This window comes from Caloenas nicobarica, chromosome 1 (assembly GCF_036013445.1).
Source record: "Caloenas nicobarica isolate bCalNic1 chromosome 1, bCalNic1.hap1, whole genome shotgun sequence".
In the NCBI taxonomy this organism is placed as follows: Eukaryota; Metazoa; Chordata; class Aves; order Columbiformes; family Columbidae; genus Caloenas; species Caloenas nicobarica.
The window spans coordinates 67,378,490-67,394,863 of record NC_088245.1 but is presented as its reverse complement, the minus strand read 5'-3'; the positions used below and the strand labels follow the sequence as shown (position 1 = coordinate 67,394,863).

Below are 16,374 nucleotides of genomic sequence, written 5' to 3'. Positions count from 1 at the left end.
AGGAAGCCTCTCGCCTTCTTGGTTTTTACCATGCTCTGCCCCACACCCTGAAACCCATCCCTGCGCCTGGGAGGCTGCAGCCAGATCAGCTCCTGCCTGCAGGTCCCTCCTGCAGCGCCTTCCAGAGTCCCCTGCCTGTGAGCGTGTCCCCGTGCCTGCTCCTGGCCATGTGGGGCAGGGACAGGCAGCTGGGCTGCCTCACATGCTGTGTGAAGGTGCCTGGACCAACTCCTGCCAGCCCGGCAGGTGCGAGAGCTGCCTGGCTGCACCAGGCCTGGGTCACAAGGGGTGGTTACAAGAATCGTGGCTCTTCCAGCAGGTGACCCCCTTGAAGAAACCTAGCAATCCTCTGCCAGCCAAGCTGAAGCCCTTCCCAGGTGTCACCAGTGTGACCCTCCTCCTGCTGGGAAGCCCCCTGGGCTGCATCTGGGTCCAGACGGAGAGATGGACACTCCAGGTGCACAATGCAGGGGTGCAAGAGGGGATGTGTGTGCATGGGCACAGGCATGTCTGCAGTGAAAGCCAGCTGTGTCCTCCCCTTCCTCCCCTCCGTCCCTCCCTCTCGTGTTGTCCTGGGGTACCTCAGGGTGAAACGCGTGGCATGTGTCCGGCCGCCGCCTCAGCTTCTGGGAGCGCATCCGTTCACACTTCACTGAAGCGTTATGTGCGAGGCTGTTAAGGACACTGGCAGCAGCAGGGCAAGGGAAAAGTGGGATGAATGCTGCACGGACTCACAGGGCCCTGATGCAAGTTGTGCAGGTGTAACTGCACAGCCTAGGGGACAGAGTGGGGAGGACAAGTCACCCTGCATGGGCTGGAGACATCTCTAACCACTAGAAGGTGGCAAGAAAAAATGGTGGTGGCCAAAATGCACAGAGAGGGCTCACCGTCACAGTGACAAGCTGCGCCACATCACTGCCCTTATGAGGAGTAACGGATGAAGACTTAGCAGGGATGAGTTAGGGAAGCACCTGGGAACACTGTCAAGGAGTCAGCCTGGCTGTGCCCACCCCACCACTGACCCTTTCTCCTGGCCTGTCCCACTCTCACCCTCATACAGCACATCTGACAGCCTGGCCAGGGGAGGCTGGCTTCCTCTTGACAGTCTGGAGGGCAGGACCCAAGGGAATGGCAGGAAGATGTGCCAGGGGAGATTTAGGTTGGACATTAGGAAAAGGTTCTTCACCCAGAGGGTGGTGGAGCACTGGAACAGGCTCCCCAGGGAGGTGTCAGGGCCCCAAGCCTGACAGTGTTCAAGAAGAGACTGGACAAGCCCTCAGACACATGGTGTGACCTGTGGGGCTGTCCTACACAGGGACAGGAGTTGGACTTGATGATGCTTGTGGGTTCTCTCCAACTCAGGACATTCTATGATTCTATGTTTACCGTTACCTCCTCTCCACCACACCTCAAACCTGCCTGCTCTGTTTCTCCCTTCCTGTCTGTCCCACAGGTCAGGCCATGCTCTCCACCCCTGTGGCAATTGCCACAGCAGCAGGTTTTTCCACCCTAGCAAAGAGGGAGCCATGCATCCTTGCTGCGCATGGAAGGATATATTTGACCTCTTTCACATCCAGCAGGACAGGTGGGAAGACACTGCAGTCACAGGTAGCATCCGTGACGAGGAGCAGCAGGTTACTGCTGGTGATCTGTTGTGCCACAAACATCCTGCAAGAAAAGAGTGGGCAGGAGAAAGCACATCCCTCCCGCTGCAGGGCCAGGGCAGCTGCTCCCGCACCACCTGGCCCACAGCAAAGAAATCCAAGGAAAACACATAATTGGAAACAGGATCTCAGGAGGAAACGGGAGAGACACAGCAAGCAGCTGTGCACATGGGAGAGGAGGCTTTAGCACACCTTTTTGGTTCTGGGAAGCTCTGAACTGGCTCAGATTTACAAATCCATGCTGGGCACAAAAGCCAAAATCAAACCCAAAACCCAGCCTACCAACCACAAATACCGACCAGCCAACGAAACCCAATACATGCCCTCCCCAAATGGGGCAGCATCTCGCAGCAGATGATACCTGAGAACACCTGGTTTTCTCCAGAGGTGTGCCAGTGTCCATCCAACATACACTTATGCATATGCTTATACAATGCAAAGATGTATGTACTATGTGGTCCTGTAAGGGGCAGAGTTTTGCTACAGTTCATGTTGCTGGAGTGAAAGATGGAGGATCCCAGTAGCATCGCACGTTACTTTGGTGTGATGGGACTGACCAGCTGGTGCTTGGTCTTGCCCACTGCCATGAAAAACATGCAGCATCACTTGGCAGCCACAAGTTCGCCTGCCCCTTCTCCTCCCTGTCGGACAAGGGTGCGGTGACGAGCACAGGCACGTGCTGGTGGGGCTGTGTCTGCATGTCAGCGTTTGCCGCAGGACGTGCACGTGAGGGTTTGCGGAAGCGCCGCTGCCCGGTTATGCAGGTGGCGGAGGGCTTGCGTGGGCAGAGCACGCTGAGGGCAGGCACGTGTTTGGGCTGTGTGCAGGGGTTTGTGCACATGCGTGTGTGTGTGTGTGTGTGTGCATGGGCAGATCTGACGTGTCTCTGTGCTCACGAGGCTGCGTGCACCTGTGACCGTGGGCTCGCTCACTGGCACCTGCCCATCTGCAGCCCCCCCGGGGCGAGCACGAGGGGATGGCAGGGCTGTGCTGCCCACCCTGCTCTCCTGCCCGCTGCCAGGCTGCGCTGCCGCCGTGCAGCCCCGGCAAGGAGCCAGCAGGCTGGCCTGGGGCCGCTGGGCACAGGGGAGGCCAGGGATGGCAGGCTCGGCGTGCCTGCGCTGGTGGCCCGGCTGCAGTACTGCAGCCAGTACATGGCTCTGCACACTCCTGGTCCTGCCAACCACCTCCCTGCCAAGGGAGAGGCCTTCTGGGTTAGAAATATGGATTTGTGAGGATGTGCCCACTGCACCGACCAATCTGACTGCACTGGAGGCCCGCCCTGTCTCCCTGGTTATTCACCACTGAATCTCAAATCTCGTGCCTTCTCGCCTCCAGGGATTTCTGTATTCGCTTGTAGAGTTGTTGAATGTCACACACTGCAGCTCACAAACATTTCATTAGTATTCCCGGCTAATGACTGCTTTGGGAGCTTTAACATGCAGATTTTAACCCGTGCAAAATTCAGGAACCAGGATGGAGTGTGGCCCATGCACGAATCCACAAGCTGTTTTTTTGCCCAGGATGGAGCACCCAGCCTATCCTTGCTCCGCTGGCAACCACCTGAGCTTGTGAAACATGACGGGGAAAGCCTGCATGGCTGAGCGGGCCACTGGCTAATGCTCCACAGAGGCTGTGTGGGGGTGCATGTCTCTCCTGAGCATAAAAGATGCACAGGAGAAGTGCCCAGGGCCCAGAGGCTGCAACTATGCCTTTAACTATGAAGGAGCTGAGCAGCACTCAGCGGCTGCTGCTGACGGCGCTGGTGAGGTGCTGCCTCACCCCTTGTATCACATGGCAGTGAATCGAGTGGGATGGGCGGTAGGAGTCTATTCTGTAGTAGAATAGAGTCACAAAATCATTTTGGTTGGAGAAGACCCTTAAGATCACGGAGTCCAACCATTAACCTAACACTGCCAGGCCCACCTCTAAACTGTGTCTCTAAGAACCTCATCTATGCATCTTTAAACACCTCCAGGGATGGTGACTCCACCACTTCACTGGGCAGCCTGTTCCAATGCCCAACAACCCTTTCTGTGAAGAATTTTTTCCTAATATCCAATCTAAACCTCCTCTGGCATAACATGAGGCTATTTCCTCTTGTCTGATCACTTGTTACTTGGGAGAAGACACCAACCCCCTCCATGCTACAACCTCCTTTCAGGCAGTTGCAGACAGCGATCAGGTCTCCCCTCAGCCTCCTTTTCTCCAGGCTGAACAGCCCCAGTTCCCCCAGCCGCTCCTCATCAGACTTGTGCTCCAGGCCCCACACCAGCCTCGTTGCCCTTCTCTGAACTCTCTCCAGCATCTCAATGTCTTTCTTGTAGCGAGGGGCCCAAAACTGAACACAGGATTCAAGTTGGCGCCTCACCAGTGCCGAGTACAGGGGGATGATCACTGCCCTAGTCCTGCTGGCCACACTATTCCTGATACAAAGAAAAAATGCTTGTCACCCTGAGATTATTCAGCACCCCCCACCCCAGCTCCCACCACTCAGGGATTGCTGTAAACACCACAGTACAAAATACCCGGGGAGGAAACCTCTGCCAGCTTTCACGGGGAGGGCGGACGGGTGCGGGGCTCCAGCGGGATGGAGGCGCCGCAGCCAGGAGGGGTCAGTCCCAGGCTGAGATCTCTGCAGCGACAGCCTAACTCACAAACAGGTCAATTTGGGGCACGCAGCTCCTCTGGATCCACTCCGAGCTCACTGTACCTGCGCAATCCCTTGTTGTCACCCAGTCTGCAATCTCTTCTTCTAAAAGAGTGTTTGGCAAGGCCTGGTTTTCCTAAAGTCATGCTGACTCGTGCAGGCTGTTTTCCTAACCTTTAAGTCTTTCCTGCAGTTGGTCCAAGACTGAAGTCAGAGTAGGCAGGATTATTATTTTTTTTTTTTTTTTAAGAGGGATTCCAGCGAGATCTGTGTGGACACCTCATGTTAGGAAAAGCTGGCCCAGTGGAAATTCATCCTTCTGTCAGCTTTCCACACATGATAGGCAGGTGCTGAAAATGGGCTCTTTTCCCAATGACTTTTCTGTTATTTTGGACCGTTCATTCTCTTAAAATGAAAACAGAAAATAGAAAAGTGGATCCCTGTTCTAATTTCTTACTGTTTAGCACTTCTTTTTTTTTCTTTCTCCCTGCTTTTCTTTTTTTTTTCCTTTCTTTTTTTTTTTTTTCTGTAGAAAACCAGAAAAAAAGGGAAAATTTAAAAAAAAGGAAAAGGAAAGCTGAAAGCATTGCACAAATGAAAATTTTCTATGGAGAAAATTTTTGCCAGAAACATGAAAAAACAGAAGTAGTTCCTTTCAGAAATCTGTGGAATGGAAAGAGATATATATATAGGTATATAGATATAGAGATATATTTTAAAATGCTCTTTCCCTCATTCTGCAGCCACCTGTGCTTATTAACAGATGTTTTTAATTTTTTCAATCTTTTATCAATAAGTTGTAACCCAGTCAACCTCCCTGTTGTCCAGCGTGGCTGTTTAGCTTTGCTCTGTGGCCAGAGCTGTGGATGCAGCACTAGACCACACCATGGGGACAGTGGCAGGAGAGTCTCTGCAAGTTACTGCCAGCCCCAGCTGGCTCGTGTGCTGTCACACCCTGGGGAAAGGTATCCCCCAAATTAAAGGGAAACTGCAGTTCTTACTTTTGGCAATCTCCGCACTCGATCAGCCCATTGGTCTCCTTGATGGCCGGCTCGTACACAAAAACGGGGTACTCGGTGTCGCAGGGCTGCAAGGTGTCGTGCTTCTTGTGCTTGTGAGCTGCGGTGGTAAGGAGACAAGGTGAGAAATGAAGGGCAGAGGATTGCATTGGAGGGGGTCTGCACTGGGATGGAAGCATTTAAGACTAGCGGTGCAGGTTGGAGGACCAGCCCTGCGTACCCCCTCAACAGCGGCCAAGAGCAGGTGCTGACCAAAGAAGGGGAAGGAGATGCTGCAGCGAGCAGCCAGGCAGCGATCTCTGCTCCCGCTAGGTGGTGTGGGAAAACCAGCCTATGTGAAAAATATGCCTACTATTCCCCCTCGCCTCCCCAAAGCAAGGCTGAACCCTGTCCTACCCAAGCTGCAGTGGCCGCAGCACCCCAGGGACCCCGGTGGCCAGTTATGCAGGGGAATTTGGGCACTGGTGCCCTTGTGTTCAAAGTGGGGGGCAGGAGGGAGGGTCGAATCTACGGAACCAGCAGCACCAATAAAATCCCTCCTGCCTAACCCAGCCCAAGTTCATGCACTTTTTAAAATATTCACAGCTGTGACTGGGCTGTTCCTCAGTGCCCATGCTGAGGGACCTGCCCCTGCGGGGACCCTGGGTGTGCATGGTGGGGTTCTCCTTCAACCGCTGATCATTCCCAAGCCCTCTGACATGTCAGAGCAAGCCCACAGCAGACAATTTGAGGGGTGAAATACGTGTCACATTAAAAAGAAAACATCGCTGGCAAACATCTGGCCTGAGACCACAGGGAAGCTGACGATGGGTCTTGAGGACCAGCAGAGACCTGGCTAACTCATGGCAGTGGCTCCGAGGGGGAGCCATCCACGCAGAGGTAGGGACCAGCTGCTCCACCACTCATCACTCACACTCTGTGGGACTCCCAGACTAATTTGGGGATGAGGGGGAGCTGAACCGCCTTACTGAGCCTCCCTCAAGAAGCAAGGGCATCCTTTCTCAGAATTCAGCAAAGTCTGAATTGACTGAAACTACTGCCTTGGGCCTTTCTGGCAATTATTTTCTGCAGTTGGAAGCAGCAAAGCCAGCTCTTGCCTCTGTAAGACACAGGGGAACATCGCCGATGGAAATGCGAGGCTTTGTTGCTAGGGGAGAGGTGGCTGCAGCTCAGCCAACAACAAGTACGAGAAATGGTTTCTACATCAGCTTTGGGTCTGAGCACAAGAGACTCGCTCCGCAGCCCTCCACCCACGCAGCGGCTGCAGGCAGCCCTGCCGGGGGGACGGACAGGGCCCAGAGGCCTGATGCGGAGGACAACCAGCTTATCCCTTGCAGCAGCGGCGCTGAAGATGTATAGGAAAACCTCAGAAACGCAGGCTTTAATCAGTGAGTGGATGGTAAAAAGGCACCAAGAGGGTATCCAGGATCCTGATGGGTAATTTGCGTCACTGTAAAACCCTCCCTGAGATCTGTGGTCTCCTCTCCCCTGACACTGCCGGAGCACACAGAACAAGGCAGGCACCACTCTGCGACACTTGCCATCTAAACAATGTGGATTACATGAGAGGGAGAAAAAACCCGGATGATTTTCGTCTCCACCACAGTGATCCAGTGCCACAAGACATCCATTTAAGAGCCAGGGACTGCAGCCCAATCTCTCCCCTCTGATGCCTTCCCCAGGTGAATATGATGAGTACTCAAACACCTCCCTGCAGTCCAGAGTCTCCTGTAGTTGTGCCTTGTGCTTTTCTTTGGAACTCTTCAAAATGTCACTCATGAGGCAGCCTCCTCGTTAAACCCTCCCAGATGGTGGGATCCACCTTTTGGTATCATGGTTAGGTTCATTTTGCACAGATCCAAAAGCACACAGGGCCTGATTTCAGCATGATGCCTCATTCCATGTTCACCCTGGATTCACACTAAATTCATCAACTAAACTTGTCATTTCAGGGTCTGGCAGCAAATCTACCACCAGCCAGGAGCTGCCTGGCTGCGCTCTGTCACCATTTGCTGTCCCTTTCTGCAAACCCCATGCTGCAGGAGCATAGAAAAGCCTCCGCCTTTTTTTTGCTCTGACTGGTACCTGTCACAGGGGTGAACAGTCCTGAAGACATTCAGCATGAGCAGAAGACTCTGTTGCTGAGATGAATTTCAAAGGTTTAGACATTTCTGATGAAACACACAGAATATCTCCGTTTGTGCTGTAAGGAGAGAAGCTGCAAATGCTTTCTGGCTCAGAGCAGCTCCAGGCCTGGTAACCATATTCTGAGCAGTGAAATCCTCATGGACAAAAGGAGTGTGAGGGCCAGAGCAGGAGCCCTTTTCCTTCAGCCTTAATTCACTGTACTAGTAGCTGGGAAAACAGTTCCAAACTCTGAAACAGGTGGCCAGACCGTTGTAGTCTGGGCCAGGGACAGACCTTCTTAGGGACATGCTTGCAGCAAGACCACACATTGGTCCCTCAGCCCGAACCATCAAAGTCCCATTGTGTTACCACTGGATTTGCAGCACTACGTGACCAGGGCTGTCACCGCAGCAAAGCTGTTGGCGATGGACTGTGCCAGTTCTCACTCAGAAGAACATCTGTGATGACCACAAAGGTGACCTGATAAAACTGGGGCACAATGGCTTGCAAGAATTTAGCGTATTGCCTATGTCAGGAGCGGCAAAAGGTCCTGACATAGCAGGCACTTCAGCCAGGTCCTCATTTTTCCCCTACCCCTGGCAAAGAATGACGTTCTCCACTATCTCCGTCTTCCTGATGTAGTGCCATCAAAGCAGATGGAGTTAAAGCCATATAAAAACCAATGGTGTGAAGAATGGCATGCAGGGAGGGGGTGAATCAGATCATCGGCTTGGAAAACATGGGATGGAAGGAGATTTGAAGCCTCCCAGCCTCAGCCAGTGTTGAATCAGGGCCATTATGCTGGACTTGCTGGACTTGGAGAACTGGGCCTCAAGGGGAAAGGCAACTACAGAGCCTGCACGACGCACACCCAGGACAATCCGGGCCGGCACAGCCTCCTGGCCTGACCCACAGACATGGGCAAGAGCTGTACCTCAGCTCTGGGCACAAGACTAGAGAGACAACCTTCCAGCAGTAACCCTGGGCCAAACTGCGCCATGGTGGCACTCACAGGAGCAGCCTGGGCATCGGGAGGTCAGGGGTGAGAAGTGCACGGGGTTTAGTTCCTTCAGGGGCACTTCTGCCACTGGCAGTAGGGACTCAGTCTCGGACAGAGGCTGCGTTTCTGTTGGAGCCTTTCATGAACATCTGCAATTTGACTTGCTCTAGGTTAACCTCGTCATGTGCACGAAGATGTATTTTTAAACTCTGCTAAATTGGCACAACTCCCCTGCACACACCATCTTAAATCAGTTTCTTGGCACAGGCTAAATGAAAAGAAGCCACTTTAAAAACCTCCTAACTTCTGCACAGAGACAAGACCTATGACAGAGATTATGCTTAAGCCTACTGCCACTTAATTTGCTTGGAAGCGAAGCAGCTGCAGCAGTATTGAGAAGTTCAGAGGAGCCCTGTGGCATGTACATCATCAGCAAAATGCTTGGGCTGAGCCTCTGTGGGCACGTGCTGGACATCAAAACCTTATCAGCGCTCTGAGAGTCTGGTGGTCAGGGATTAGCAAACAGTCAGAGGAGCCGATAACAAATTGCAAATTTTATAGCAAAGAGTGAGTTAATTCCAGGCTGTCGTTGCTACCATCTGCACTTCCAGAAAGACTCTGTCAGACATTTGGCAACTGATCCTTCAGAGTAGCAAAGGCAGCCGCCGCGCCTTGTTATGAACCACACAGCCCAGACTGTGAACTCATTCCCACCAGCATAAGTCATGGATAAATGCACCCAAGTCAATGGATTTACCCTGGGACACATGAGACAAAATCTGCCGCTTAGTTACAAATACAAAACACAGAATTTAATCAATTACCTTGTGAAATATCCTCTGTGTAGAGTACCATGCAGTCAAAAAGAAACTTTTCTGAGCTACAGAATTCTAGAAATAGTCCTTCATGAGCTACGTGCCTTGGCTGGAAGTATTTTTGGTTTAATTAAAGGCTTTCAAACCTGTCCTGGTGTCCATAAAAGTAGAAGCCCTTACAAACACAGAGAGGAATGAGATGCTGAGAGCAGTGAAAAATCTGTGTAAGCAAACTCGTCTTCTCACCACCTCTGAAAAGCAGGTTTGCGTGATGAATGCAGGCTGAATATATCATGCCCGTATTCCAAAGGCAAGTCTCACCTTCCCAGAAAGCAAGAGAACTTGGGTAGCAGAAACAGGCTCCGCGTTCCAGAACCAGAGGTGCACAGCCAGACAAGGGTGAGCATTAGATCCCCTACCATTAATTCCTTTGCACATATCCCTGAATAAATGTGTGCTCAGTTTCTCTCTCAAAATGTCTCCTTCTCTCCATACTTTTTGCATACACCAGCCTTGGCAGGCAGTCAAGAAAATGTTAACATCTCTGGCAAAAATCTACAGCCCATTCTTAACAACATGTGCAATCCATTTCTTCCAGCCCCAATAGTATTCTTCCACCCTGCTATTCCCTCCCCTGCACATGGACACTCATTTTTTTTCATCCATAGCCATACTCTTTCTTTTCCTCTTCTTTGTACAGTAAGATACATTCCAACTGTCTCTGCTTCTCTATCTCTGTCTCACACATACGTCTTGCTGGGCAGAGGGCAAATCAGCAAATACAAGCTAGATATGGAAGCAGGGAGATATACAAATATAGCCACAGTCTGGACTCTGTCTTGGAGGGATTTCTAACTTGCCTGTAGGAGCGGATTTGTGGGCTAGAGCATACACTTATCAGTTGAACTGCTTGAAAGTAATTCTGCATTATCCTGGAGCTGGGCTGGAATTCATCAGAAGGAGCTAAGCCATAGGGTGTGGAAAAGACGACTTAAGTTGCCTCTTAATATCTCAAGTCTATGAGACTTGTATAGTTTTTCCTGCAAGAAGGCATATGTTGGTCTTTTGTTTTGGCATAACAACTGAAAAGAATGGTGCAGCTGGGAACCAAGGTGAAGAACACAGGCTACAGGCCCATTTATGCCATAGTATCGAGTGATAGCGTTGTCTGTGCCCGCAGTCCCTGAGGAGGCTGGTGTGTCATTTTTATTGATTTCTCAGTGACAGATCTTCAGTCACCAGCTCAGCCAGCCAAAGGAGCAACAATTTTGCAGTGCAGGGAAACAGAACCAGGCACCGCCTTGTCCCTGTCACACCTTTCTGCAAGTCCCCCATTGTCCAAAAGGTGGAAAAAAGTCTTTCCTAGCCTGGGATTTCTAGCTAAATCCTCCTCTTTTCACTGCTATGTGTTTCTACTTACAGTGATGGAAGACAGCCTTGGCTGGAAAAGTCAGATGACACACACAGACGCACAACGAAGATGGAGCCACGTGGCAGTTTCACACGATGGCAGTGCAATGAAGAGATGAATTTGCACACAGCAGTCATGGCGGTGATATGGGAAAGAGATGAAGAAAGCACAAAAGGAAATGGTGATGAGCAGGGCAGCAGTGAGAACCTCTCCCTCCCTTTTTCCTTACATCTTCTCAAGCAAAGACTAAATCAAACTGCGGTCATTTAGCATCCACAGCAGCTGCTCCCATTATCCTGATGCATGTTAAGCAGCAGCCAGGGCTGTGTAGAGGAAAGCTGCAACTCGTGCTGCCGTCTCTGGGGACCCTCATTGGAGGAGGTGAGTGAGATCTCAGCAGTACCCAGACACTGGGCTGATTCTCTGACTAGAATGAAATCCTGCTTTCTAAAAATGACTGTTTCCCTGTTATGCCAGGAGAGTTCAGTGCAGAAGACTCTGCCCCACAGTTAGCAGGGAAGGTACGACTGTCTCCACTAAAAACACCATTAGTGCTGAATAATTAGTGAGGATGTAACAACAGCACCTACGTGGCTGCGCAGAGCACTCCTCACCTTTCCTTTTGGGTTACCTCAGGGTCATTAATATCCCTCCTGCTTGCAGGGGCAGGGATGGGACCGCAGAAACTCCTGGGATGATTTTAGTAGGCAGCACTGCAGTTGCACGGCAGGTCACTGGATTTCACCCCAGACACACCCCTTGCTGCACTTGTGTACCATCATCTCCTCTATTCTAGAGTCCAGTGGGCAAGTGAAAACCTTCAATGTGTTATTGAACCTTACTGGTTTCTGGCTAGCTCCCTGGGACCCCTGCTAGGCTCCGGAGAGCCTGCTGCTCCAGTCCTGCACTGTCCCGTCCTATAGGCCACCCTTGGGAAAGACTGGAAGGGGATCTTTCCAACCGAAGGCCTTTGCAGCTGAAGGTTGCTCTCGTCCCACTGCACATGGGGTGGGGGTTCTTGGAAAGAAGAGCCTCCCGTCACGCCAGCAGTTACCCTGAGGAAAGCAAGTGGTGTGCTCCGAGCTGCACACACCTCACTCCGACCTTGCTCTCGTGCTGCCTGAAATGGGGGTGGGAGTGTGGGGAGATGGGGAAGTGGTGGGATGTGGAAGCTGGATGCCAGGGTCCACGGAGGGAGAGGCGGCAGGGCGGATGGTTGGCTCCTCACACGAGGACAGGCTTCCCTGTACAACTTCTTCTGCCACCAGTGGCTGTAACACTCACATGCTGTGGGGCGGCTGGACTTTTGTGTACTCACCATCTGCCAAGTTGTCTGAGTGCCAGAAGCTACTCATGTTAAACTCCAAAAGGAAGCTGTCAAAAGAGCAAGAACAGAGGATGCTTTTTCAGCAGCCTGGAAGGATGCAGGTGTCAGGGAGATGGCCCCGTTGCCCGGCAAGTATCAGTTCTAAAATGTTTACTATGAATTTGCTGGCAGTGGAAGTCTGAGGTTTTTTTATTTTATTTTTTTTTCCCCTCCACATGGTGAGAGTGTAGCTCTGCATCATGGGATCTGTACTGTGGAATAACTGAATGGGCTTTTACCTGAAGTGCATACTGTGTGGGGCCCTCACCAGCCAAGAAAGGACTGAGTACGGCAGCCCCCGAGGTTGGGAGGGGATTCAGCCACCCTAAGTCCCACCCAAGAAGCAGGCACGGATGGCCATCAGGGAGCCCGTACACTGGCTACACAGAAGTAGCTGCCCATCACATTGAATTATTCTGAATAATGCTTAAGCATGAGGAGCTGGATCTTTGCCATACCTTGCCTTTTGCACAGCCAGCAAGCTGAGCAGCGGCACTTTCATCCTCATTTGAACTTGAACTCTGACTCCCCCCAGCAGTTTGAGGTGATCCTGAATCCAGAGCTTGATTCATGGCCTCACCTCTCTCCTCCCTTGCCTGTCACTCAGACCTGAGCTCCCTGGCTTCCTTCTTTCAGCCTTCGCCCTCTGCAAAGCGAGGTTGTGCATCTGCTCACCACGGGCGAAGGAGACAGGCGAGAGGACTTCGCATCAAGTATCTGCGCGGGGCCCCGGGAGACCCAAGTCCTATTTCTGACTCTGCCACTTTGTATTGAGTGACTTCAGGTAAATCCCAGACCCGCTCCAGGCCTCTGCCTCTCAAAATGGGAATAGTAATAGGTTTCTGTCTCCCAGGAGCAAGGCGCTGAGTTGAATGTCAGTAGAAGGCTGAGAGCAATGCCCTACACAGGGGCCTCCGCTTGTAGCTTTCTCAGCTCTCGCCCCCACTGGTCTGAGCCTCCCAAAACCCCCATCTTTTGGTACTCACATGAGGAAATCACTTATCAGCCATTTCACTGCAGCTAGAAAGGCATATATTGGCTGGAGAACAAAAAAAGAAATGAGAAATACCATAACAACCTGGTCAGAGAGTTTATAATTTTTATGCAGGACCCCATATTTCTGACCAGTTCCCTCCACTGATCAGAGCTCTTCAAGACAGGCTGGAAATTCAAGGCCTGAGCATCACTGGAAAATGTTCAAAATACATCAAAAGCCAGCAGAGCTGCCTTGCTACTAATAATATCTTCTCACTCCCACCCTGTCAGGGTCAGGGAGTTTATCACAAATGTATGAAGGACTTTGAAGATGTAATTGCTTGATGATTTCTCTCCAGTATGGATGACCTTGAGAGCTCAGAGCAGAAGAGAAACACAGCTAAATGGGACACCACCAGTTTAGGATGCTTTTATATTCTGATAGCAAGTGGTGTTTCTGGGACAAGCAACAGCATTACCCAGGATTTAGTATTATCTGCCATTGATTGATTATGCTTAACTGTGCTTTCATCCAGCTTTTCCTCAAGATGGCATGACTTCTATCATCTTTTCAGCTACGAATTGGAAATCCAGCATTGTCCCAGGGACAATTTATCTGCCAAGGATCCTGCTGCTTCTTTTCTTCATGGTAACCATGTCTAATTTCCATCTCTCCCTCTCATAATCATGCCCGTATCCTCAAACCCAAAACAGATGCAGCAGTCCTAGGACACAAGATAATGTTCCATTACCGCTAGCTGACTTATCCTCAACCAAAGTAAGTCAGCAAATAGTAAAATGTATAGATGGTTGGGAATTTGACTGATTTTTTAGTTTGAACGATGCATATGAAAAATGGACTTTCCTTGATTTTTTTCCTTTTGGAGGGCTTTGCTAAGAGGGGAAAGGAAGAGATGAAGGCTGAATGCTCACCCTTTTATTCTCTTCCCAATCCACCTGTTTTTTTGGCAGCTTATATTTTGTGACATTTCTTTCAGTCATCAAAATTATCAAGGATACGATCAAGCAAATATTTGCACTGCAATCACAATATTTTACCTATCCAGCTTAAGTATAGCTATTACTAAAACTAATATATTGTTAAAAATAAAACAGATTATTAAAAATTAGCATTTTGTGGAAAATTCTTTGACTGGAAAAAAATGACCACGTGATCCTGTAGGATGTACTTCCAGCACACCACATTTTAAAGTATCAAAAACATTATCATAACAGCAAGAAACACATCCCTGGTTAGGGTTGCTTCGACCAGTTTGAAGTGGCCTGAGTGCTGACTAATTACTTAGTTCTGCCTGTTCGAGGCCAGTTTAGGATGGTAGAGTGCGGTTAGACTATTAGTTTGTATCAGACTAAAGAGAGGTTGCATTTGGGTACTGCCAAATCTGTTCTCTCTGATAGCTTTTTCCCTGGGCTACCAGCATTTCTCAGCAGCTTTAGCCCCTCTCTCTGTGGCTCCAAGCCCACCCATGCTTCCCTGAGAGGCTGACAGCTTTCTCCCAATGTTCTGTTCCCTGATAGTGCAACCTTTCTTTTTGAGCTGCTGCGTAAAACTATGCCCTGCAAAAGCATTTCTGTTCATTTCAGTTGCAAGCTGGTTCTTCAGCTTTTAGGAGGAGCCTGGCATAGTCTAGATGCTGTCCCCTCCCTGGTGCTTCTGATTTGCAGTGACATCCTACATGCCAACAGAGTGCCAAATTGGAAACCACTATCAGTGGCCACCACTGCCTCAGAAATCTGCCTTACATGAGTCTAGACATTCCCACCACTTGAAAGCAAACAGCTACTAAGCTCTTTTGGGGACTGTGCTACATCAAGGTGTTGGAGATGTCCTAGGAGAAAGCATCCAGAGCCGAGCCCAGAGAGGGCTGTGTGCTGACAGATACGTACGCTGAGCAGAGGCCGGGCACCGCTGTGGTGGTGGTAGGGTACTTTGCACATTGCTTGATAGTCATACATGGTCACCCTGCAACCAACACAAAACAAGCAAGCTGTAAAAAGCAAACAGTGAGGCTGCCTATGGGATGCACATATCAGCGTGCACTGCTTTTTCTGGAAATGTTTCTGTGTGGAAGAACTAAAGCACTGGCGTGTTTACGTGTGTCTTTGCTGTTTGGTCGGTGCTGGATTTTGCAAAGCGAGAAATACAGGCCCCGGATTAATGTAACTGGGTCAGTACAGAAGGAAGTATGTCCCTAATTTCAGATAGTGAGTAAAGCAGGCTGCAAAGCATGAGAATTATAATTGTAGCTACCTCAGGTCCCCCTAGTTGCTGTTTTCAAGCCACTGAAACTCTGAACTCTCTTTTGACATGGGCTAGGGGAGTGGAGTGAGACAGAGTTATTTTTAGAAGAGAGAGAGAAATGTGCTCAGCCAGCTGCAATGCCACATCTGGGAGGGCTCTCAAACAACTGCTCATAGAAAGGCTTTCCAAGTGGCAGAAGGAACTGAAGCACTTCACCCAAAACACCAAGAAGTGTTTCCCATAGTGTCTAGCCCTGGAAAAGACAGAGGAGCAGCTGCTTTCTGTCAAAACGGAGATCAGGACTTACGGTCTCTCTCGGTGCTTTGCAGCAGGTGGAAGAGCAGGAGATGAGGAGAAACAGGGTGTGTGGTGATGGCTCAGTGAGTCAGGGGAGCGGGCAGGTAGCTAAAGGAGCTCTTGCAGCCAAATAAGAGAGCCACATGCACCAGCACATGCACTTTCCCCTGCTCAGTGGTGCCGCTTATGGGGACCAGTACGCTCTGACCCACACACCAGCTGAAGAAAGAGAAGTACAGCACAGAGATCCTCCACTTACCGCCTGAACATGCCCATGTTTAGTAGCTGGGTCATTACTGAGCCTTCCACTGCACCAAAAAATTTTCCAGTCTGCAAGCACAAGAAAGGAAAAAAAAAAAACAGAACAGAGTGTCAACAGTAAAATTTCCAAGTGCTCGATGGCTCCAGCTGAACCAGTCTGTCTGGAGGCCTGCTACACATAATGAGTGTTTCATAAGGAGGTAAGGCTGAGCTTTATCCTTTGGCTGGCTGGAAAGCTTGAGGGAGGACTTCCCCCATCACCAGCTGGGCATCCTGCACCATTCCTACTGCGCTTCGAAATGATTTAGCCCACGTAAGTCCCTGCAGCTTGCGACAGAAAAAGGCAGATTCTCAAGCTGCAGAGACCCCACACGTTGATTTCCTGGCAGCCTGGGCTCTCCTGTGGGTTTTTGTGAATCCACATTCGCTGAATCTGAACGCCCGAGCCTCTTTCCACTTGAGCCTCTCTGCCCGTCCGTGGCCGCAGCGGCTTCGGAAACCTCTGCTCTCCTGCTGCCCGAGGCGA

At 50.6% G+C, this 16,374-nt stretch overlaps 1 protein-coding gene and 1 pseudogene across 1 annotated transcript in view; one reads left to right on the top strand and one right to left on the bottom strand.

The window, feature by feature from the left end:
* Positions 1-5,311: 5,311 nt before the first annotated feature.
* The window catches only part of CACNA2D4 (calcium voltage-gated channel auxiliary subunit alpha2delta 4), a 125,487-nt gene continuing 114,424 nt past the window's right edge, over positions 5,312-16,374 (bottom strand). Inside the window, exons 31-35 of the mRNA XM_065632503.1 lie at positions 15,847-15,917; positions 14,936-15,011; positions 13,039-13,091; positions 12,005-12,060; positions 5,312-5,433 (exon numbers count right to left, since the gene is read on the bottom strand). Coding sequence (XP_065488575.1) covers positions 5,312-5,433; positions 12,005-12,060; positions 13,039-13,091; positions 14,936-15,011; positions 15,847-15,917 — 378 coding nt within the window. The remainder of the gene's footprint in view (positions 5,434-12,004; positions 12,061-13,038; positions 13,092-14,935; positions 15,012-15,846; positions 15,918-16,374) is intronic.
* Positions 9,228-11,252, top strand: LOC135999734 (uncharacterized; annotated as a pseudogene).